The sequence below is a fragment of the Chiloscyllium punctatum genome, chromosome 1 (assembly GCF_047496795.1).
Source record: "Chiloscyllium punctatum isolate Juve2018m chromosome 1, sChiPun1.3, whole genome shotgun sequence".
Taxonomy (NCBI): domain Eukaryota; kingdom Metazoa; phylum Chordata; class Chondrichthyes; order Orectolobiformes; family Hemiscylliidae; genus Chiloscyllium; species Chiloscyllium punctatum.
Window position 1 is genome coordinate 130,881,476 of NC_092739.1, and position 25,866 is coordinate 130,907,341.

Consider the following 25,866-nt stretch of genomic DNA (forward strand, 5'->3'; position numbering starts at 1 on the left):
TAAACTTCAGATTGGCCACTCTAAACTTGTTCACATCTTTTTTCCATTTAAGATGTGCTGTAAAACTTACCACTTTGACCATGTTTTTAGTCGTTGGTCCTAGTGTGCCTCTCATTGGCTTGGTGTTAAATATTACTTGATAATTTCTCCAGTGAAGTGCTTTGGACTATTTTACTTCATTATCGGTGCTAAATAAATGCAAGTTGTTGCTTTTGTCTTTAGGCATCAGGAATGACCATAACAATGAAAGGGAGAGTACTATTGTTATGTTAAATCCATCCTGCTTTTGTTCTCTTTGATATTGCTATTATTTTTATTCATTTTTATATTTGTATGGAGGATAGAAGGTATAAGTCGAGTAACAGAAAATGAAAAAAAGTGAATAAAAAGATTTGAAAAATAGTCATGAAAAATACTATGTACAAGATATGAAAAAAAAGTATATTTTAATAAATGCATATATTTTCAGCACATCAATCAAATGCTGTCAACAGATATGAGCTGAATTCTAGTAAAATTAAATTCTCACTTGGGAATGCTGTACATAACCCATATTACTTTGGCAATTACAAAGAGAGTTTTCAGATCCCTTGGTTCAACATAACATTGAAAGAGAAAGCTTTACTATTTGCTTCCCCAGTGCCCTTTCCATCCACCCACTGATAGATCTGTTGCTGTGCCTAAAAAATATTACATCAGAGATCTGCAGCTGTGAGGTGTCTCCACTGTTCAGCCAGATCTTATTATATCCTGTCCCATCTGAATAAGCCCTGTAAACTACTTATGATACAGTCACAGTATCAAAAATAATAACCAAGGAATTGTGGTTCACTATAGGTTAGCACAATATGGTAATCAAGACTGGTTTCAGTCCTAGTTTCAGGATGGAAGTCTTTTCTATCAGTTTGCTATAAATATCTTACAGAAAGCAGGATTTTGCTGTTTCAACATTGTGGACATAAAACTATCACAAGATATGATCCTCAAATTGACAATCTCGCTCAGAAAGGTCACAGTGGTTTGTTAGTCGCCAAGGTTTCAAAGTCGTAGTGGTACAATAGGATGTCCTTTTCTGATCATGAGATTAAGGCATAAGGTTAAGCCAAATGCTACTCTGCAATAGGCTGTCCTGGACTTGACCAAGACTCCTTGATGCTGGCATCACTATATGAAATATATAGTAGAGTGCTTATTTCCCTGTTAACTGATATCCTTCATCTTGGTGAACACAAAATACAATCCAATAACATTATACAACCTTTGGCAGTTCACCAGCACCTTCTACAGGGCAATTCGCGATGAGCAAGAAATGCTTGCATTTGCAGTGTTAATCACGTTCCAGCAGTCAGTCCTACAGTATGGACAAATATCTATAGTTGCCTAAACAATCACATCTACCAGACCCTCCTTAAATAATATTCAAGAACCTTGGTCAATTATTCCTGACATAACAGGGCCACAGCTAAACAGTTTTCAGCTGAAACAAAGGTATGTAACCTTGCAAACAAAGGCAAGAGCGTGTTAGATAGGATGAGATTGGTGTGGAGTATATATGTTGACAGGCTCAATGACCCATTACAGTGCTAAACTTTCTATGCAGTAACTTTACCATCACCGTGAATGAAAAAATCAAAATCAATCCAAAATGGGAATTCAACCCTAATCTGTAGATGGCTGAGTCTTCCACCTCAAAACACTTCAACCCCAGGGCATCAATGTGGATTTCACCAGTTTCCTCATTTCCCCTGTCCCCACCTTACCCCAGTTCCAACCTTTCAGCTCAGCACCGTCCTCATGATCTGTCCTACCTGCCAATCTCCCTTCCCATCCATCCGCTCCACCCTCCTCTCTGACCTATCACCATTACCTCCACTTTCATCCACCTATTGTACTCTTTGCTACCTTCTCCCCCGCCCCACCCCACTCCCATTTATCTCTCCACCCTGGAGGCTCCCAGCCTCATTCCTGATGAAGGGCTTTTGTCCAAAATGTCAATTTCCCTGCTCCTTGGATGCCGCCTGACCTTCAATGCTTTTCCAGCACCACTTTAATCTTGAATCTGATCTCCAACATGTGCAGTCCTCACTTTCGCCTGGATGGCTGAGTCAGTCTCCTAACAGTCAGTTCACATTCATTGAGGTGCCAAGTGACCTCCCTCAGAAGTTACAATGAAGTGAAATAAGACAAATTAGACAATAAAATCCAAACATACTTGCGTTGCTGTGCTGAAGATCGACGGGTGCAGATAACAGCAACAACAATGACCACGACAACAGTAACTGCACCAATGGAGACCACGATGATCACCAGCAGATTGCCATTCTTTTGAGGAGTCACACTGCCATGAGGTGGATGCATCTGACCAATTGGAGGCTCTGAAAGAATAGCAATAAATATTAATGTTACAAACTTAGGAGTAGTCCTAAAATTATAAAGCAACAAAATTGGAAAGTATTTTCTTCATTCAATAACATTCAATATGCATTACCGCACTGAAAATGCGGATAGAATCTAATTTAGTTAAGAGGAGTTAATCACTTGTACACCTGTGAAAGAACAGGGAAATGGAATTAGAATAGATAAACCTGGTAGAGAATTTGCAGCATTACAATTGCACAATTGCAATAGACAGAAATGGTTTTGCTTTGTACTGAAATCGTGCTTCTGCACATTGGTTTTGTGTAACAATAATAAAAATGCTTTGTTCTTTTAGCAATGCCAACACATTCCAGGTCAATGTCACAGCTTTATTCGCCAAAAAAACATACAAATCTCCAAAATTAACTTCGGAACCGAACACTGCTCAAGGCTGATAAATTCCCTGGATCTGACGGGGTGCACTCCAGGATTTTAAAGAAAATAGCTGCAGAGGGAGTAACTTTACAAGATTTCTTAGATTCTGCAAAAGTCCCAGAGAACTGCAAAACCACCAGTCAAAACGTGAGGGAGACAATAAATAGCCATGTGTCATTAGGAAAACGTTAGTCGATTATAAAGGATGTAATGGCAGAGTATTTAGGAAGATATAATATAATCATCTCTCAAAGATTTATTAGAATTCTTTGAGAGGTAACAAGCAGGATAGAAACAAGTGAACCAATAGATTTTCAAAGGTGTTTCACAAGATACCACACATAAGGCGACTTAATAAGAACCCATGGTTTTCGATGTAACGTATTAAATACATAGAGGATTCGCTAACTGACGGAAGACAGAGAGTTGGAGTAAAGGGAGCATTTTCTGAATGGCTACCTTTTACTATGGAGTGCCACAGAGATCAATGCTAAGGCCACAATTAATTATAATTCACTATTATGACTTGGATAAAGGAACTGAATGTTCTGGAGCCAAGTGTGCAGATGACACAAAAATAATTGGTGAGGAAAGTAGTGAGGAGGAGACAAAGAATCTACACAGGAATTGGTCAAGTCGATGGGCAAAAATTTGACATATGAAACATATGTGGGAAATGTTGAAATTGTACACTTTTATAGGAACAATAAAAGAGCTGAGTCTTGTTTGGATGAAAAAGATTGCAGAAAGCAGAGCAATTTGGGATTCTTGTGCATGAATCATAAAAAGTGAGATTTCAAGTTCAACGGATAATAGAGAAAGTAAACAAACAGTTAGCCTTTATTTTAAATGGAATAGAGTATAAAATAGAAGGTCTAATATCATACATCATACTAATCAGAACACACCTAGAAATCTAAGAGAAACTATACCGGCATTGCAGTAAGTACAAAAATGATTCATCATGTTGATTCTGGGTGTGGGGGTACTGTCTTATGAAGAAATGTTGGTAAATTTGGGTCTGTACTCATTGGAAGTTAGACGAATAAGAGGATAATTTGTTGAACAATGTAAGATTTTTCAGGGCACAAATAAAAGGAATACTGTGGATGCTGGAATAGGAAATAAACAGAATGTTAGATGTATGACTTCTTCAGAACTATGTTGTACACTTTGATTGATTTGATTTATTTATTGTCACATATATATTGCTACAAATACAGTGAGGAATGTTGCATGCTCCAGTATCATCTTGAAACACAGAAAACTATAGAATGCAAAGGCAGAAAATAAAGAAATGTTCAACCTTACAATCCATCTCCTTAAGTGCTTAGCCATGGGCCTGAATCCAGGCTCTCCTCCCACCCCCAGTATGAAGTAGCCAGCCAGTGTCAAGGCCCTTCACTGTGCGTTGCCGCTGCTGGAAACATGTCACCATCCTTTGGCGCCATCTCATCTCCACTGAACCACTACCACCATGTGTCCTTGCTGACATCAAAAAGCTGCCGGCACTGACACTGATACTGCCGGAACCCATGGCTGAGCCAAACATGACTCTGCCTTCTCGGCCAACCTCACTGACGCAGCATCGGCCAATGCGACCGGATCCTGGGCTGGGCTCAGACTTGACTCTGCTGCTGCCAGGAATCTAAAAACTCACCTCTGCCTCTGCCAGCACCACACAGGACCCACCCTGCCACTGTCATTGTCATCGCCATTGACTTCACTGCTCTCCATAAGAAGGTAAGTAAAATGTAAAAGTAAAGATTAAAAATAAGCAAAGAAAAGAAAGGAAAAATGGATGGAGCAGACAAGCCCTAGGTGCAGGAGCCTGAATGCTTCCAGAGCTCTACAACCTGCAGAATAAATAACCTGGTAAATGCTACAGCATTAATGTATCAGTTTACTCCACTGTTACTTATCTTCTAATTTGAGTTCCTTTTTGGTTTTGTGCTCTTCCTTTACTTGACTTAGCTTTTTTGCTTTTTGAAGGATCGTCCAGTGAAGCTGAATGGGTAGAACTTTGAAATAAGGAAGGGATGATCACCTTGATGAGATTGTTCTATAGTGCACCCAATAGTCAGTGGGAAAGTGAGGAGTAAATTAGTAGAGCGAACTCAGATGTATGTAAGAATAATAGGACTGTCATAGTAGGGGGTATTAATGTTACAAATTTGACTGGGACTGCCACAGTGTTAAGGGCTTGAATGGTGAGGAATTTGTTAAAAGTGTTCAAGAAAATGTTCTTTATCTATATGTAAACATACCTACTCGAGAAAGAGCAACATTTTACCTTCTCTTGGGAAGTAAGGCAAGGCAAGTGACTGAAGTGTTGCTAGGATGTGACAATGCTGCTCCTTTAACAAGATTGTGTTGTCCTTGGCTTTTTTCAAATGCGTTATATGGGGCAGAGTTACCAAGATGTTTGTGTTTATCTACTTGAAGAAGCCTTTGAGCTTAAAAGAAAACACTTGTTCAATGAAAGGGGAATGGACAGCTCGCCTTTTCTCTGGTTTGGTCTGGCTGTTCAGAGCAAGCAGTCAGTTTTGTGAGGCTGTTGGTCAAAGAAACAGCTGCATGGAAGGTGTCCCCTGCTGAATCTCTCTGCCATCTCTCTCGCTCCTATAAGACCCTCTATTTGATTTTATATTTTTTGCCAAGGGTTGTTTATGGGGATTCTTGCAGGAGTTTGGAACAGCATCATTCAATTGGGTTTTCAAATAGTTATGTTATTCGTTTTTCTTTTGCTTGTGTGTAAAATAAATGCTGCTTTGTTTGAAACTGCGTGGTTGGGCTGGTTGCATCCTTCCTGGAATATCCACCCCACACCTGCTTAAAACAGCTAGAAAAGTTAGGGCCTGGGCTACCTTCTTGAAATGTTTTGAGGGGGATCTGGTCTGTTCTATAGTTCCAAATTGGGAATGGGTTGCTAGACTCGAAGGCAGCAAGTGATAGGTGTTTGTGTCTTTTGTTCCAGGTGTTGAGTTTGGTTGGTTTGAACAGAACTTGATGTAGTTAGGGCGCTTTCAGTCACCAAGAGTTTTCCAGGGAGAAGTGACTTTGGGGCCTTAGGAAGGTGAATAAGGGTAAGCTGCTGGACTTCACAGACAATCTGGAGTTGGACCTGTCTCCTTCCATGAAGAAAAGAGATATAATTACAGCAATAGCTCAGCTCAGTTGGCTGGAAATGGCCACAGAATCTTTGGAGGTGGCTAAAATTCAATTGAGAATGAAGCAGCTTAAGTTGGAGGCAGAAGAAAAGGAAAGGGCAAATGAAATGAAACTGTTTGAATTATGATTAAAAGCAGAAGAGAAAAAGAACAAAAAAAAAAGCAATTTGAAATGATCTGCAAGATGGCGCCCTGTGTTCCCTCTGCGACTGCCTTGTCAGATCCACACCCCTCACCAGCCAAGCACCCCTATTTCTGGCACCTTCCCCTGCTACCGCAAGAAGTGCAAAACCTGCACCCACACCACACCACTCCCTTCACTTCTGTCCAAGGCCTCAAAGGATCCTTCCACATCAAGAGAAATTTACCTATATTTCCACCAACATCATCTACTGTATCTGTTGCACCTGATATGGTCTCCTCTACATCAGGGAGACAGGACGCCAATTTGCAGATCATTTCAGAGAACATCTCTGGGACACCCGCCCCCACCAACCGAACTGCCCATTGGCTGAACACTTCAACTCCCCCTCCTGCTCTGCCAAGGACAGGCTGGCCCTGGACCGCCTCCATTGCCAAACCCTAAGCGACCGATGCCTGGAGGAAGAAAGCCTCATTTTCCGCCTTGGGACCCTACAGTCACATGGAATCAATGTGGATTTCACTAGTTTCCTCATTTCCCCTCTCCCAACATTATCCCAGTGCAAAGCCGCCAACTCAGCACTGCCCTCTTGACCTGTCATCTTTCTTCCCACCTATCCGCTCCACTTTCCTCTCTGACATATCACTTTCACCCCCACTTTCATCTACCTATCCAATCCCCAGCTACCTTCACCTCATTTATCACTCCCCTCCCATTTATCTCTCAGACCCCCTGGCACACAAGCCTCATTCCTGATGCAGGGCTTAGGCCCAAAAGGTTGATTCTCCTGCTCCTTGGATGCTGCCTGACCTGCTGTGCTTTTCCAGCACCACACTCTTAACTCTGATCTCCAGCATCTGCAGTCCTCACTTTCTTCTTGGTAAAGATCATAAGGATAACTTACCACTGGGTAAAAAGGAAACTCCTTATAAGGAAAGAGACGCTAAAAACCTCCAGTGTTTTCACTGCAATAAAGTAGGCCATGTGAAATCATAGTGTTGGTGGGTTAGGAAAAGCACTAGGAAGCCAAATGTAGGAAAACAGGATAAGCCAATGAATTTTGTTTGAGTGGTAACTGAAAGCACAGTGGAGGCTAGAAAGCTATATCAGAATGTACAAGCTGCTCAGAGGTTGGTTAAGAAGGAAGTGTCAGGTCTTCATAAGCCATTACCTGCGATGGTAAAGATTACTCACATTGGCCAGGAGCAGCAAATAAAGAGGTTATAATACTAAGATACACAGAATCCTCTCAAGCTTTGATGTCGAAAGATGATCAGATATATACTTCTGAAGGTCTGTGCCAGAAAAGGTACTTGTTTCGGGAATTCACGGTCAGACAAGAAGCACTTATTTATGTAAAGTGAGGTTAGAGAGTCCAGTGAAGAGTGGAGAAGTCATGGTAGGAGTATTGGGAAAACACTCAGCTCCAAGAATACAATTTGCCCTTGCTATTGATATAGCTGGCCTACAGGTAGGAGAAAGTGAAGACTGCAGATGTTGGAGATCAGAGTCGAAGAGTGTGGTGCTGGAAAAGCACAGCTGGTCAGGCAGCACCCGAGGAGCAGGAGAGTCGACGTTTCAGACACTCCTGCTCCTTGGATGCTGCTTGACCTGCTGCGCTTTTCCAGCACCACACTCTTCAATCCACAGGTAGGAGTATGCCTACTGTGGTTGAAAAGCCAGTGGAAACTCAGGCAACTGGACTATGGCAGGAATCACATCCTGGGATTTTTCCTAACTGTGTGGCAATTAGGTCATAAAGGCACCAGTTGAAACAGGAGAGATCACAGAGTACAGATAATAAAGTTGAAGTTTGATCAAATGGATGACACAAAACAGGAGGCAAATAGATGACAAAGCAGACATTGTTAGTTCAGAGAAATTAACTGAATTACAGTAGAAAGATGAGAAACTAAACCAATTGAATCAAAAAGCATATATGGAAGTATAATCTAGATGTATCCATGAATGCTACTATCTCAAGAATGATGCCTTAATGAGGAAATGGAGGCCATCATATATTCAGGCAGATGAGAAATGGGCAGTCATTCATCAAGTTGTATTGCCAGTGGATTGTAGAATGGAGGTGTTGTAGGTGGCGCGTGAATTACCAGTAGGGGGTCTCTTAGGGGTGAAAAAACTCAAGCTAAAATACAAAAACATTTGTACTGGGCTGGACTGCACAAGGATGTAGTTGCATTTTGCCAGGCATGTCATTTATGCCAGGTAACTGGAAAACCACAGGCAGTAATAGAACCTGCACCTTTAATACCTATTCCTGTATTTGAGGAGCTTTTCACAAGAGTCTTAATTGATTGTGTAGAACCCTATGTAAAACAAAAAGTGGGAATCAGTATCTGTTAACAATAACGGATGTGTCCACTAGATTTCCAGAGGCTATTCCATGACATAATATCACAGCTAAAAGGGTTATCGAGGAGTTCATCAAAGTTTTCACTAGATATGGATTACCCACAGAGATACAATCAGATCAAGGATCAAACTTTACATCAAAACTATTCAAGGAAGTTATGGACATCTTAGGAGGAAAACCATTCAAATCTACTGCGTCCCATCCAGAATCGCAGGGAGTGCGAGAGAGATGGCATCAGACATTAAAGACCATGTTGAGGGCTTACAGCCAAGACTATCCAGATGATTGGGAGAAGGAAATAGCATTTGTACTTTTTGCAATCAGTGACGCACCAAATGAATCAACCAAATTCAGTCCATTTAAATTAGTTTTGGGCATGAAGTGAGAGGACTATTAACATTGATTAAAGAGAAATTGGTAAGTCAGAATTCAGAGACTCTGTGTCAAATTTTAGGGAACAATTAAATAGAGTGACGGAGTTGACTAGACACCATTTAAAAGTATCACAGCACAAAATGAAACGGGAAGCAGACAAGAAATCAAAAGCAGGCAATCTTGCTATTGTAGATAATGTGATAATGCTACTTCCAGTGATAGTGAACCTTTAAAAGCAAGGTTTAGTGGACCTTATCAAGTCAAAATGCTATTGTATAAGGTGAACTATTTGATAAGAACTCCATACAAAAAGAAATCTCACAGAGTGTGTCATGTGGATATGCTGAAAAGGTATTTTGACGGGGAAGGAAAGCTGTGAGACTGTGTTATTGGCAACAACACAGAGGGAAGAACCATGTTCACAGGATTCTGAATTGGATATTCCTAAAATTAAATTTGACAATGATGAAGCTGTCAAAAATTGTGATAAATTATTGAGTTACCTTTCAGACAAAAATTGAAATGACCTGAAAGAGTTATTACTATTACATGGGGAGATATGTAGAAATAAGCTGGGAAATACTAACCTAATTAAGCATGATGTAGATATAGGAGATGCTGTTCCAATGAAACCACATCCTTATAGACATAACCCTCTCAAGGTGGCACAGTTTCAAAAGGAGATTGAATGCATTCTCTAAGATGACATAATTGAAGTGAGTTACAGTGACTGGAGCTCACCCATAGTATTGGTGCCAAAATCAGATGGTACCCAACGGTTATGTGTGGACTATCGCAAAGTCAATGCAGTTACAAAGACTAATGCATACCTGATTCCATGTTTGGAAGACTGTGTTGAAAAAGTAGGACAAGCAATTGAAATTTCTAAGTTGGACTTGCTCAAAGAATACTGGCAGGTACCTTGGTCCAAAAGAACAAAGACAATTTCAGCTTTCATAACGCTGAATGGACTTTATGAATTAAGTTATGCCATTTGGTATGAAAAATGCACCAGCCACATTTCAGTGACTAACCAGTACGGTCATTTCCAGATTACCCAATTGTGTCATATTTATAGATGACCTAGTGATTTTTAGTCACACCTGGAAGGAACATTTACAACATTTATTGGAATTGTTCGATCAACTTTGGGAGGCAGGCTTGGTGGTAAACCTGACGAAAAGGGAATGTGTCAAAGCCCAAGTCACCTTCCTGGGCCATCTTATTGGATGTGGACAAATTGCTTTACAGGATGCAAAAATGGTGGAGGCTGGTACAATTGCAACATTTAAGAGGCATTTGGATGGGTATATGAATAGGAAGGGTTTGGAGGAATATGGGCCGGGTGCTAGCAGGTGGGACTAGATTGGGTTGGGATATCTGGTCAGCATGGATGGGTTGGACCGAAGGGTCTGTTTCCATGCTGTACATCTCTATGACTCTATGACTCCTGTCAGACCCTGTGTTTGATTTTAACTTTTTTGCCAAGAGGTGTTTATGGGGATTGTTGCAGTTACTTAGAACAGTTGTGATAATATTGATTGGATTTTCAAATAATTATGTTATTCCAAATTCAGTTTTCCTTGGTTCATATGCAAAATAAATTCTGTTTTGTTTGAAAGTGAGTGGTTGGGCCAGCTGCTTCACTCCTGGAATATCCACTTACACCTGCTTAAAACAACGAGAAAAAATAGGTTCTGGACTATATCTTCAACTATTTTGAGGGGGTCTGGTCTGTTCCATAACAAGGGAAACACTTTGAGACCTGTTACTATAATTCTATAAGCTTGAAAATCGTTATGAAAAAGGATAGGACTTCCATTAAAGTTAAAGATTGATGGCGAAGTTTGATGACATGAGACAGGAACTTTCAAAAGTGGATTGGAGTAGGCTTTTCGCAGGTAAAGGGATTTCTGACCAGTGGACAGCTTTCAAAAGTGTGATAACTAAAATGCAGAGGATTTTATATTACTGTTAGAGTGAAAGGTAAGGCTGGTAAGAATATGGAGAAATGAATGGATAAAGATATTGAGGCTCTGGACAGGGATAAGAAAGAGTCATGTATTAGATATAGACAACTGGGATCAATGAATCTCTTGAAGAGTATAAGGGTATAGGGGTTTTCTTAAGAGGGAAATTAGGATGGCATCAAGGGGATAAGAGATAGCCTTGGCAGATAAGGTTCAGGATAATCAAAGAGATTCAATAAGTACATCAAGTGCAAAAGAGCAACTAGAGAGAGAAAACAGGGCCTCTTAAGGATTAACAAGATCGCCTTTGTGTTGAACCTCAGGAGGTGGGAGAGATACTAAGTGAATATTTCATGTCAGTTTTTACTGAGGAGAAATGGAGGTTAGAGAACTTGGGAAATAAATGTTTTGAAAATAGTTCATGTCACAGAAAAGAAAATACTAGACACCTTAGAAAATATAAAGGTAAATAAAGCTCTGGGACCTGATCAAATGCATCCAAGGACATTGTGGGAAATTAGGGAAGAAATTGCAGGAACCTATCAGAAATATTTATAGACTCATAGAGTTGTACAGTTGTGCAACATGGAAACAGGTCAACTGTCCTTAATTGTTCTTGCCCCATTTGCCAGTATTAGACTCATAATCCCTCCCAGCCCTTTCTATTCCGGGTGCCTTTTAATTGTTGTTACCAGCCTCCAGCACTTCTGGCAACTCATTCCATACTCTGCGTGAAAAAGTTGTCCTTAGGTCCCTTTCAAATCTTTCCCCTCCCACCCTTGCATCATCTAGGTACTGGAGGACTGGAGGGTGGCTAATGATGTACATTTACATATGAAAGGCTGTAAGGTGAAGCCTGGGAACTGTAAATTGGTGAGTCTGACATTGGCAAGTTTTGGGGTGATTCTGAAAAATAAGATTTACATGCATTTGGAAATGCAGGGACATGATTAGGGATAGGCACATGGCTTTGTGCAAAGGAAATCATGTCTCACAAACTTGATTGAGTTTTTTGAGGGGGTAACCAAAAAAATTGATGAGGTCAGAGTGGCAGGTATTGTTTACTTGGATTTTATAAAGCCTTTGATAAGGTTTTGATGAGTAAAGTTAGACCACATGGAGTTCAGGGAGAGCTTGCCAACCAGATATAAAATTGGCTTGACAGTAGAAGACAGAGACTGGTGATGAAGGATTGTTTTTTGGACTGGAGGCCTGTGACCAACAGTGTTCCACAGGCTTCAGTACTGGGTCCACGTTTATTTGTCACTCATACAAGGAACTTGAATGAAAATTTAGGAGACATCGCTAGTAAGTTTGTGGGTAACACAAAAAAGGGTGGCATCGTGGACAGTGAAGAGGATTACCTAAGATTACAAACAGTTCTTGATCAATTGGGTGAATATGTTGAGGAGTGGTAAATGGATTTAATTTGGATAAATGCAAGGTATTGCATTTTGGTAAAACAAACAAGGGCTGGACTCACAATTAATGGTAGGGCCCTGGGTACTGTTGTAGAACAGAGAGGCTTAGGGTTCAGGTACATAATTCTTTGATTTGGTGGAGCCGGTGTTGGTCTGGGGTGGACAAAGTTAAAACTCACACAACACCAGGTTATAGTCCAACAGGTTTATTTGGAAACACTAGCTTTTGGAACGCTGCTCCTTCATGAGGTGGTTGTGGAACCATTACCACCCGATAAAGAAGCAATGCTCTGAAAGCTAGTGCTTCCAAATAAACCTGTTGGACTATAACCAGGCGTTGTGTGATTTTTTTTTAAACATAATTCTTTGAAGTTTGCATCACATGGAGACAGGGTGGTTAAGAAGGCATTTAGCACACTTGACTTCATTGTTCAAACCTGAGTGAGATGTCACGATGAGGTTGGTGAGACCTCTTGGTGTTCTGTGTACAGTTCTCTCACCCTGCTATAGGAAGGATCTTATTAAATTGGAGAGAGTTCAGGAAAAAAAAACTACCAGGAAAGGAAGGTTTGAGTTATAAAGATAGGCTGAATAGGCTGAAACTTTTTCACTGCAGTGTAGTTTGAGGGGTGACCTTATAGATGCTTATAAAATCATGGGAGGCATAGATAAGATGAATAGGAGGAGTCTTTTCCCTAAGATGGGATAGTTCAAAATGAGGGGGTCAAAACCTAAGGTGAGAGGAGAAAGATTTAAAAAGGACATGAGGGGCAACTTTTTTACACAGACAGTGGTTCATATATGGAATGAACTGCCAGAAGAAGTGGTGGATGCTGTTATAATTACACGATTTAAAAGACATTTGAATAAGTACATAAATAGAACAGGTTTGGAGGGAGATAGGCCAAACACAGCCAGGTGGGACTAGTTTAGTTTAGGAATAGGGTTGGCATGGACTAGTTGGACCAAAGGGTCTGTTTCCATATCTGGGTGATTTTATGACTTTTTCCTCTATTTCTCTCATTAGAAGATTTGCAAGATGGTCCCACTTGAAGGTAAAAGAGGAATTAACACATTCATAGTGTTCTTAGGATAACAGCTGAAATCACTCTTTAACCTCAGGAAGAAAGGAGCAAAGAATGGAGTCTTATGGAGAAACTAAAAAAAAACAAAGAACTGTGGTGCTGGAAATCAGAAACAGCATCAGAAATTATTGGAGAAACTCAGCAGGTCTGGCAACATCTGTGGAGAGAAAGCAGAGATCATGTTTCAGATCCAGTGACCATTTTTCAGAACTGAATGTAGCTAGGAAAAAGTTGGCATGTGGGGCTGGGTTGGAGGGGTTGGGAGAAGTGTGGTGGGTGGGTGCGAGTTGGAGTAGACAATAGGTAGAGATGGAACACAGAGAAAGAACAACAGTTGGGCAAAGTCAGAAGTCACAAGACACCAGTTTAGAGTCCATCAGGTTTATTTGAAATCACATGATTTCGCCTCGCTACTCCTTCACCAGATGAAGCCACTTTCACCTGATGAAGGAGCAGTGCTTCAAAAGCTTATGATTTCAAACAAGCCTGTTAGACTATATAACCTGGTATCGTGTGACTTGTGACCTTGTCTACCCCATCAAATACCGGCACCTCCATATAACAGTTGAACAGACAAAGGAATGGGTAAAGGTCAGCCAGGGAGAACCAATGTCTACTAATGGGGACTATTAGTGGCTGACAATGGGTAGGTCTGGTGTGCGGGAGTTGGGGTAAGGAGATGAGAGAAGGTGTACCAGTCAAAAAATAAGTCCCCAGGGCCAGACCAGATTTATCCCAGGCTGTTCTGGGAAGCGAGAAAGGAGGTTGCTAAGCCGCTGGCAAGGATATTTGCCTCCTCACTCTCCACGGGAGTCATACTGGAGGATTGGAAGGAGACGAATGTAGTTCCTCTTTTCAAGAAAGAGAAATAAGGAAATCGCTGGCAATTACACACCAGTCAGTCTTATGTCTGTGGTCAGCAAAGTTTTGGAAAGAATTCTGAGGGAAAGGATTTATGACTATTTGGCAAAGCATAGTGTGATTAAAGGCAGTCAGCATGGCTTTAAGAGGGGCAGGTCATGCCTCACAAATTTTATTGAGTTCTTTGAGGAGGTGTAAAGATAGGTTGATGACGGTCGAGTAGAGGATGTGGTGTATATGGATTTCAGTAAGGCATTTGATAGGGTTCCCCATGGTAGGCTCATTCATAAAGTCAGGAAGTATGGGATACAGGGAGATTTGGCTATCTGGATTCAGAATTGGCTGGCTGACAAGAAGGCAGAGAAGGGTTGTAGATGGAACATATTCTGCCTGGAGGTCAGTGTTGAGTGGGGTCCTGCAGGGCTCTGTATTTGAGCCTCTGTTCTTTGTAGTTTTTATAAATGACTTGGATGAGGAGGTTGAGGGGTGGGTTGGTAAATTTGCAGATGACACAAAGGTTGGAGATGTCATCGATAGTATAGAGGGCCACTGCAGGCTGTAGCATGACATAGACAGGATGCAGAGCTGGGCTGAGAAATGGCAGATGGAGTTCAACCTGGATAAATGTGAAGTGATGCATTTTGGAAGGTTGAACTTCAATGTTGAATATAAGATTAAAGACAGGATTCTTGGCAGTGTAGAGGAACAGAGGTGTGCAAGTACATAGATCCCTCAAAGTTGCCACCCAAGTGGATAGGGTTGTTAAGAAAGCATATGGCATTTTGGCTTTCATCACAAGGGGATAGAGTTTAAGAGCCGTGAGGTTTTGCTGCAGATCTACAAGTCCCTGGTGAGGCCACACTTGGAATATTGTGTCCAGTTCTGGTCACCCTACTATAGGAAAGATACAGAGGCTTTGGAGAGGGTGCAAAGAAGGTTTACCAGGATGCTGCCTGGACTGCAGGGCTTGCCTTCTGAAGAAAGGTTGAATAGGCTCAGACTTTTCTCTCTGGAGAGAAGGAGGAAGAGAGGAGACCTGATAGAGGTGTACAAAATAATGAGAGGAATAGATAGAGTCAATAGCCAGAGACTTTTCCCCAAGGCAGGACTGACTGGTACGAGAAGTCATAGTTTGAAGATATTAGGAGGAAGGTACAAAGGAGACGTCAGAGGTTTTTTTTACACAGAGAGTTGTGAATGCATGGAATGCATTTTCAGCGTTGGTGGTGGAAGCAGAGTCATTGGGGACATTTAAGCGACTGCTGGACATGCACATGGATAGCAGTGAGTTGAGGGGTGAGTAGGTTGTTACTATATTTTACATTAGGATTAAATCTCAGCACAACATCGTGGACCAAAGGGCCTGTTCTGTGCTGTACTTTTCCATGTTCTATGTTCTATGTTCAACTCATCTCCAGTCTGACAAAGGCCCATCTACTTTCCCTGTTTCAAATCTTTTATCTAACTTCTAATGCATGCTGCCAAGGACCCACCAATCCCAAATATTTCCAATTTGCTAACTGACCTGCCATCTGGCACTGTATCAAATGCTTTCTGACAATTCAAAAATACCATATCCATAGCACTACTTTCATCCATTGCATTTGTCACCTCATTAAAGGGCGGCATGGTGGCTCAGTGGTTAGCACTGTTGCCTCACAGCACCAGGATCCCAGGTTTGATTCCAGCCTTGGACGACTGTCTGTGTGGAGTTTGCACATTCTCCCCGTGTCTGCATGGGTTTCCTCCGGGTGCTCCAGTTTCCTCCCACAGTCCAAAGATGTGCAGGTCAGGTGAATTGGCCATGCTAAATTGCCCGTAGTGTTAGGTAAGGGGTAAATGTAGGGGTATGGGTGGGTTGTGCTTCGGCGGGGCGGTGTGGACTTGTTGGGCTGAAGGGCCTGTTTCCGCACTGTAAGTAATCTAATCTATAAAGAACTCAATTTAATTTATCAGAAATAACCCTCCCTTGACAAAACCATGTTGTCTGTCTAGTATTAACTTATTTTTCTCTCAGTGTATGCATGAGAAAGAGGCAATATTTTCCTTGGCTACTCTGCCTGTTGACTGTTCAGAAGAAAGTAGAGCAATTTTCCTCTTTGTTACACCGAGAGAACATTAAAGTCAGCAGGAACAGTGAAAAGGAGAAGTAGATGGAAGCACATTGTCTCAGTCCTCTAATACACTGCCCAGGGATCTTCCAACAAATACGAATGAACATAATTTGACTTACATAAATAATGCAGGCAGACTGTTAGCACTGAACAAGATGGGGTGAGAGTTGAAAGAAGTAAGGTGGGTGGTGAATTGTTCCTTACACTCCAGTCCCACTTTGAATAGAAGCTGCAATGGCCAACTTATGATTAAGACCCTTCCATAATAACCAGGAGCTTCAAAAGCTGACAGGCAGGAACGCATCTGCAGTGAACTCAGAGCCAGAGCTTGTACAGGGAGGTCATTTCAAGAATTGATTGCTCCACCACTACCTCATGCGCTCCAGGCACTCTCCTCTTGTCTAGCACCTAGTTTGGGAATGCATTACTTCTGTAAACTGGCACTGAAACTGTCTCAGGCTCTCATGACACACGGTGGCTCAGTGGTTTACACTATTGCCTAGGGTCCCAGCTTCAATTCCTTGGGTGACTGCCTATGTGGGGTTAGCACATTCTCCTTGTGTCTGCATGGGTTTTGTTCGGGTGCTCCAGTTTCCTCCCACAGTCCAATGATATGCAAGTTAGGTGGACTGGCCATGTGAAATCACTCTGTAGTGTCCATGGATGGGCAGGCTACTTGGCTTAGCCTAAGTGGTGAGGTAGGTCTGGATGGGATGCTGTTAGGAGGGTCATTGTAGATTTGATTGGCTGAATGGACCCTTTCTGCACTGTAGGGATCCTATGATAATTGTCTGCCCTGTACCGGTGACTTTATCAAAATTAGCTGCAAAATGACAATCCTTCCTTAGTTTAGATCAGAGTGGTGCTGGAAAAGCACAGCAGGTCAGGCAGCCTGCGAGGAGCAGGAAAATTGACGTTTTGGGCAAAAGCCCTTCATCAGTACCACTCTGATTTAAACTCTAGTTTCCAGCAGCTGCAGTCCTCACTTTTGCCTAATCCTTCCTTAGTGCCTCACGGCAGAGTTCACATCATTACAGCAAGGAGGAATCATGTTAGCAAAGAATACTTTTCTAATCCAAGTAGAAAGCGTAATCCTTTATAACTGTGGCACACATACTGCAGCAATCAATGTAAAATCTTGTAATTGTTTTGTAGTTGTAATCTTAATAACATATTTCATTACAGTAGTTGAGAAGTGTAAACATTTGTCTTAAAAATGTAGCCTTCGTTGTGGTTCTGCTAGTTGAGCTGGGAATTTGGTTTGCAGACGTTTCGTCCCCTGTCTAGGTGACATTCTCAGTGCTTGGGAGCCTCCTGTGAAGTGCTTCTGTGATCTTTCCTCTGGCGTTTGTAGTGGTTTGAATCTGTCGCTTCCGGTTGTCAGTTCCACCTGTCCACTACAGGAGGCTCCCAAACACTGAGGATGTCACCTAGACAGGGGACGAAACGTCTGCAACACAAATTCCCAGCTTGCGAACAGAACCACAACAATGAGCACCCGAGCTACAAATCTTCGCACAAAATTTGAATGTAGCCTTCTCTCACATCTGAATGTTATCATTTTGGTTAAAAGGAATACTTCAAGGTAGAGAGCAAAATGACAATAAAGTACAGGAAAACAACTTTCAAAATGACTTAACAACTTGCAGAAAAGTAAATTATTGCTGATAGTACCTCAATCTTCCATCATATTTATTATTGTAATAACATATGGGTGCAACAAAATTCAGGAACTCAGCTGCTTTGTAACATAGCAACAGCATGAATTCCAATTCACTCTAAATGTGCATCTCCCAACCTTAGACTAAGGTCACACCAGCAGAATTGTCTGAAAGCATCTGTAAACACTGAGTGATGTTTTAAATTCAGCTAAGTGAACCATTTATCTGTGCAGGTGACAGATGCTTACTGAAAGAATTATGAAAATGTCCTGTTGGAAACAGCTAAGCTAGACTGTTAGGCTACGACTATTCCACGCAACTTTATATTTGTCAACATTTCATCTGAACTTCAAGTGCGTTTGAATTATTCAGAAGGCAGCCAGAGATTCCCCAGAGCCCAAATACGTCATTCCACCTTGCTTGCAGTGTTCTTATTTATTATTTACAACAACACCCTTGTCCAGTGCAATGAACAGAAAATGAAAGGTCAGGCCACATTTCAAGTTATATCACAGAACCATTGCAATCTCTAGCTTTAAGCACAGTCAGGGTGAAAGCAAACAAATTCATTTCAGTTGGGCTGACCAAACAAACTTTTGTCACAAAAGCATCGAATAAGAGTAGGCCATTCAGCCCACTTTGTCATTCTAGATCTGTACCTGTAATCCTCCTTAGAGATAAAAAAGGCAAGATTCATGAACCGTGGATGACAGGAGAAATCGTGCGACGAGCCAAGAGGAAAAGTGAAGCACACATAAGGTCCAGGCAGTTAAGAACGGGCCTTGGAAGAATATCGAGAGAGTAGACCAATCTTAATGAGGGATCAAGCAGGCTAAAAGGGGTCATAAAATAAACTTGAGCAGAATTAAGGAGAATCCCAAGGCCTTTCATTCTTATATAAGAAGCAATAGGGTAACCAGAGAAAGGGTTGGTCCACTAAAGGATAAGGAAGAAAGGTTGTGTGTCGAACCTGAGAAAATGGCTGAGATTCTAAATGATTACTTTGCATCAATGTTTGCTGAGGAATGGGAGGTGGTGAACGTTGAGATTAGAGATAGATGTTTATTTATTCTGAATCACATTGATATAAGGTGGGAAGATGTGTTGGGTAAGCTAAAGGATATTAAGATGGACAAATCCCCAGGACTAGATGGGATCTATCCCAGGTTACTGAGGGAGGCGAGAGAGGAAATAGTGGGGCCCTGACAGATACCATTGTAGCATCCTTAAACACAGGTGAAGTGCCAGAGGACTGAAGCATTGCTCATGTTGTCCCCCTGTACAAGAAGGGAGTAGGGATATTCCAGGTAACTACAGACCAGTGAGCCTGACGTCAGTGGTGGGAAAGTTGCTGGAGAAGGTACTAAGGGATAAAATCTATTTATTTTTGGAAAGGAATGGGCTTATTGGTGATAGGCAATATGGTTTTGTGTGGGGGAGATCATGCCTTACCAACTTAATAGAGTTCTTTGAGGAAGTGACCAAGTTGTTTTGATGAAGGAAGGGCTGTAGATGTCATATACATGGACTTTAGTAAGGTGTTTGATAAGGTTCCCCATGGTAAACTAATGGAGAAAATGAAGTCACATGGTGTGCAGGGTGTTATAACTAGGTGGATAAGGAACTGGTTGAGCAACAGGAGACAGAGAGTAGTAATGGAGAAAGGTGACCAGGTGTTCCACAGGGATCAGTGCTGGGGCCACTGTTGTTTGTAATATACATTAATGATCTGGAAGAGGGCACTTGGTATGATCAGCAAGTTTGCAGATGACACAAAGATTGGTGGAGTAACAGAAAGCATAGGGGATTGTCAAAGAATATAGGAAAATATAGAGAGACTGGAAAGAGAAGTGGCAGATGGAGTTTAATCCAGGCAAATCTGGGGTGATGTATTTTGGGAAGTCTAATTCTAGACCAAACTGTACTGTAAATGTAAGAGCCTTGGGAAAAGTCGATGAGCAGAGAGATCTGGGAGTTCAGGTCCATTGTACCCTGACCGTGACTGCACAGGTGGATAGAGTGGTCAAGAGAGTATATGGTATGCTTGCCTTCATCAGACAGGGTATTGAGTATAAGAGCTGGCAAGACATGTTAAAATTGTGCAAGACTTTGTTTCGCTGCACTTAGAATAGTATACAGTTCTGGTCACCACATTACCAAAAGGATGTTGACGCTTTGGAGAGGTTGCAGAGATGGTTTACGAGGATGTTGCCTGGTATGGAAGGTGCTAGCTGTGAAGAGAGATTGAGTAGGTTAGGATTGTTTTCATTAGAAAACAGGAGATTGAGGAGGGACCTGATTGAGGTCTACAAAATCATGAAGGGTATAGACAGGATAGATAGAGATATGATTTTTCCCACAGTGAGGGATTCAGTAACGAGAGGGCACGCGTTCAAGGTGAGAGGTGAGAAGTTTAAGTGGGATGTACGCGACAAGTAGTTCATACAGAGGGTGGTAGGTGCCTGGAACGCGTTGCCAGCAGAGGTAGTAGAGGCAGGCACGGTAGATTAATTTAAGGTGCGTCTGGACAGAAGCATGAGGAGGTGGGAGCAGAGGGATACAGATGCTTAGGAATTGGTCGATAGGTTTAGACAGTGGATTGGCTCAGGCTTGGAGAGCCGAAGGGTCTGTTCCTGGGCAGTAAATTTTGTTTGTTCTTTGCCACTTTGCCCCTCAATATCTCTTCATGTCATTAGTCTCCATAATTCTATTAATTTCTGTCTTGAACAAGCTAAGTAATTAACATAGCCTTAACAGAGCAGAAATGTCAAATACTAGGGGGCATGGGTTTAATGTGAGAGGGGAAAAATTGAAAGGCAAGGAGAGAAGTTGAAAGGCGAATGTGCAAGGGAACCTTTTTTTTAAACAGAGGGGGTGGTCAGTGCTTGGAACGTGCTGCCAGGAGAGGTGGTGGAAGCAGCAGATATGGTAGTGAAGTTTAAGAGGCATTTAGACAGACACATGAATAGGCAGAGACCAGAGTATGTGCACCAGACTATGTGCAGCCGGATGGGATTAGTTGAGAATGTCATTGTGGCTGGCACAGATATGGTGGGCTGAAGGGTCTGTTCCTGTGCTGTACTGTTCTGTGTTCTGAGAAACTGAGTTTCCCCAGTTTTCAGAAATAGTGAATTCTAAAGATTGATCAGCCTCTGAGTGAATACATCAGTCCTTATCTCTGTCTTAAATGGCCTGCGCCTTATCCTGAGATTAAGTCTGCTGGTTCTAGAGTCAGCAACAGGAGAAACATTCTATCTACATTCATCTTATTCTGCCTTGTAAGAAATGTATAAGTGTCAATGAGATCACTTCTCAATCTTAAAAACTCAAGTGAATACAGACTCAGTTTCCTCAATATCTGTTCATGAGGTAATACTGCTCTATCAGGGATTTTCCTATTTAACCACAATTGAACTCCCTGTATTAGAAGTATGTTCTGCCTTAGATAAAGCAGATAAAAACTGTACACATTGCTGCTGGTGAAGACCTCACCAACCCTCTAAACAACTGCAGCAAGACATCTTTACTTCTATTCGCAAATCTCCTTGAAATGAATGCCAACATATCATTCACCTTACTAATTCCTTGCTGCATTTGCATCTTAGGTGTGTATGTGACTCATAGACAAGGACACCAAATTGTTTTGGGTTCTCAGATTGTATAAAATCTGAGTGCAGTGAATGCATCAACCTGCAACAGAAATTACATATAAATATGCTGTTACGAACAAGAATCAGAGTCTAATTTGGTAATCACACTACCTGGCATTGAACAAAACCTTAGTAGGCCAGAAATTTCAATCACCATAATAAGGATCCTATAAGTGATATAATTAACACTGGGTCAAGATTCCAATTTTTGCGCACAATTGCAGTAAAGTTTGATTCCTGTGACTCAGCAACCGTTGGCCAAATGGCACACTGACAAAAAGAGGAAAGACGAGAGCTGAAACAAACATTGCATGTTGGAGAAATTCAGCATTTCTGGAAACATCTGTGAAGACAACAACAGAGTTAAGGCTTTGAAACTGGTATGACCCCTGCTTCAGTTTGTTCTGTATGTATCAGATTTCTAGCATCCACAATATTTTGCTTTTATAAACAGAAGAGCTGTCTGTTTCTTGTGGAGAATGAAGCAAACAGTTAGAATTCTCTTTGGAAAGACTCTAGGGCCAAAAGTGGGAGCATACAGGTGAGATCCACTACTGTCTCCTAATGCTGTGAATTGTCTTTCTTGTACCAGCTCTTCCACATATATTTATAGAGTCCTAGATATAAAGTCAAAGAGGTATACAGCATGGAAATAGGTCCTTTGACCCAACTCTCCATTTGATTAGGTTTCCTAAACTGAACTAGTCCCATTTGCCTGTGTTTGGCCCATGTCCGCATTTGGCTAATGCAAACCAGGGCAGGACTTAGACAGTCAATGACATGGCCCAGAGGAGTGCTGCCAAACAAAGAGATCTTGGGGTGCAGGTGTATTGCTTCTTAAAAATGGAGTTGCAGGCAGACAGGGCGATGAAGAAGGCATTTGCTATGCTTGCCTTCATTGGTCAGACCACTGCGTATAGGAGTTGGGCTGTTATGCTACTGCTGTACAGGACATTGGTATGGTCACTTTTAGAATACTGTATACAATTCTGATCACCCATCTAAAGGAAGGATGTTGTTAAATGTGAGAGGTTGCAGAGAAGATTTACAAGGAAGTGGCCAGGTTTGGAGGGTTTGAGCTATAGGGAGGTGCTGAATCGGCTGGGGCTTTTTTCCCCTGGAGCATCAAAAGCTAAGGGATGACCTTATAGAGGTTATAAAAACATGAGGGATATGGATACGGTAAATAACCAAGATCCTTTACCTAGGATGAGGGAATCCAAAATTAGAAGGCTTAGATCAAAGGTAAGAGGGGAAACATTTTACCTGAGCATTAATATTTTCATGCAGAGAGTGGTGTGTGTACGGAATGAGCTGCCAGAGGAAGTGGTGGAGACTGGTACAATTACAACATTTAAAAGGCATCTGGATGATTATATGAAGAAAAAGGGTTTAGAGGGATAAGGACCAAATGCCAGCAAATGGGACTAGGTCAGATTGGGATGTCTGGTCAGCACAGATGAGTTGGACCAAAGGGTCTTTTTCTATGCTGTATGAATCTATGACTCTGTAAATATTGTCATTAAAGACATTTCATGATTTGCCTGGTAACTCATGTTTAATTTATGTTCACTCTGATTTATAAAAATGAAATCTTGTTGATCACTTTTTCCTTTCACGGCTGTCCGGTAAATCAGGCAATTTTGATGGACTCCCGTGAGCATTGTGATTATATTATCACACAAACTACAGGGCCTGGAATTTCTCTGTGATTTCCATGTTGTCAGAGGTGTAATATACTCATCATCACATTACAGTTGGAGACGAAATCCATCATTTGGAAAAGAAAATTAGGATCATTCATCATGGATTATTTCCCTAAAATGCACAATTTGAGCTGTGTGAACAGAGGCTGGAAACATTATCTAAGATTGTTAACTCAGCAGGTAATACTCATGGTGTGGGGTAGAAGTAGAATAACTAATCAAAGATTCCTCCTTGAAAATGTGGAAACTAATAAAATGAGGCACAGCAAGAATACAGAAGGGAGAAAAAAGTGAAAGGCAAAAGAAAAGTCATGATAGTTTCTCTATTCCTGTGGCCATGGTTTGATATCTGTCTGCTCTTTTTTGAGCACTTTGTAAGGTTGAATTTATGATATTGTTTAGTTGTGAAGGACAGGGAAAGAGTTTTGTCCCCTTTTGTTGATTTAGATTTGGTCACCCTATCACCGTTCTCCATGTGTGAGCCATAACATTGCATGGGTAGCAGGAACAGGAGTTAATCCCTGCTGCCATTCTAATTCGATGTTGACATACCGTTTCTGGAGGATTCATTGAATACGGGAACGTTGGCTGATTTTTCCCACTGTAGATGGAAGTCAATTGTTGAGCCTTTCTTCAACCAACAAAGTCAGAGAAGATTATACTCTCCGATAAACGTGAGCTGTTCAAATTTTCTGTCTTCAAGTGCTTATGCAAATCCTTTATGAAAGCCAAAATTGAATCTCTGCCCACTACACTTTCAGATAGTCAATTCCAAGTACGAATCACTCACTCCATGGAAACGTTTCTCCTGAAGTCACCATTATCTCCTTTACTGCTCACCTAATATCAATGTCCTTTATTTCTCAAACTCCCACCAGAGAGAACAGTTTTACCCAATTTGTTTTGTCCATATTGTTCATGATTTTGAACAACTCAATTAAATCTCATCTTAATCTTCCTTCCATCTATATTCCTATTTATGAAGCCCAGTATTGCATATACTATTGTAACATATTTCACAACGTCGTAGAGCCATACAGCATAGAATCAGGCCTTTCGGCCCATCATGTCTATGCCAACCAACAAACATCAAACTATAATGGGGCGGCACGGTGGCACAGTGGTTAGCACTGCTGCCTCACAGCGCCAGAGACCTGGGTTCAATTCCCGCCTCAGGCGACTGACTGTGTGGAGTTTGCACATTCTCCCCGTGTCTGCGTGGGTTTCCTCCGGGTGCTCCGGTTTCCTCCCACAGTCCAAAGATGTGCAGGGCAGGTGAATTGGCCATGCTAAATTGTCCGTAGTGTTAGGTAAGGGGTAGATGTAGGGGTATGGGTGGGTTGCGCTTCGGCGGGGTGGTGTGGACTTGTTGGGCCGAAGGGCCTGTTTCCACACTGTAAGTAATCTAATCTAATCTATAATAATCCCATTTACCTGCACTTAGTCCATAGCCCACTGCAGTTTAAGTGCCTATCCAGATGCCAATTAAGGGTTGCAAAAGTTCAACTACCTTCTTAGGGACCATGTTGCCTATTTCTACCACCCTCTTCATGAACAAAATCTTTTCTCAAATCTCTTCTAAAACACTTACTTCTCATTTTAACCTTATGCCCTCTGGTCTTAGACACAGGTGCTATGGCAAACAAATTCTCATGACCTACTTTGTATATGTCTTTCATAATATTGTTCTTGTCAATCAGTTCCCGCTCAGCTTCCTCTGCTCCAAGGAAAACAAACCCAGACTATCCTGTCTCTCCTCATAACTGAGTCTTTTCACCCGAGGCAATATCCTAGTGAATCTCCTCTGCAGTGCAATCATGTCTTTCTGATCATGTGGTGACCTGAACTGTACACAGTATTTCTTCTGTGGCCTAACCAATGTTTTACAAAGCTGTAACAAGGCTTCCTTGTTTCTATATTCTATGCCCCAGCTCATGAAGGCCAGCATCCTGTAAGCCTTCTTCACCACCCGGTCCACTTGTTTACTTCCAGGGATCTATGAACTTGTACACCAAAGTCCCTTTTTTCCCCAGTACTCCATAGCGACCTACCATTCATTGTACATTCTTCCCTTATTAGACCTTCCAAAATGTTTTATTTTCCCACTTCTCTAGATTAAATTCCACCTATCATTGTTCTGCCCAATTTACCAGCTGATCAGCAGCAGACTGTAGCCTGAGACCATTCTCCTCACAACCAACAGCACCACCAATTTTTGCATCATCTGCAAAGTTACTAATTAGACCTTCACATCCAAGTTGTTAATGCACACAACAAACAGCAAGGGTCCTAGTACCAATCCCTGTGATGCAACACTGGTCACAGGCTTCCAAGCACAAAAACATTATTCCACCATCACCCTTTGCTTTCTGTTTGGAAGCCAAATTTGAATCCAGTTTTCAAACTTGCCTTGGATCCCTTGGACTCTTACCTTTTGGACCAACCTTCCATGTGGGACCTTGCCAAAAGCCTTATTGAAGTCCATGCAAACTATATCAACTGCAATAACCTCATCAATCTCTTTCATCCCTTTACAAAAAATTC

At 41.6% G+C, this 25,866-nt stretch overlaps 1 protein-coding gene across 2 annotated transcripts in view; it reads right to left on the minus strand.

Moving 5' to 3' along the window:
- Positions 1–25,866, minus strand: part of dcc (DCC netrin 1 receptor) — a 1,336,447-nt gene that overhangs the window by 53,953 nt on the left and 1,256,628 nt on the right. For both annotated transcript variants that reach the window (XM_072574203.1, XM_072574193.1), the window contains exon 23: positions 2,213–2,375. In XM_072574203.1, coding sequence (XP_072430304.1) covers positions 2,213–2,375 — 163 coding nt within the window. The remainder of the gene's footprint in view (positions 1–2,212; positions 2,376–25,866) is intronic.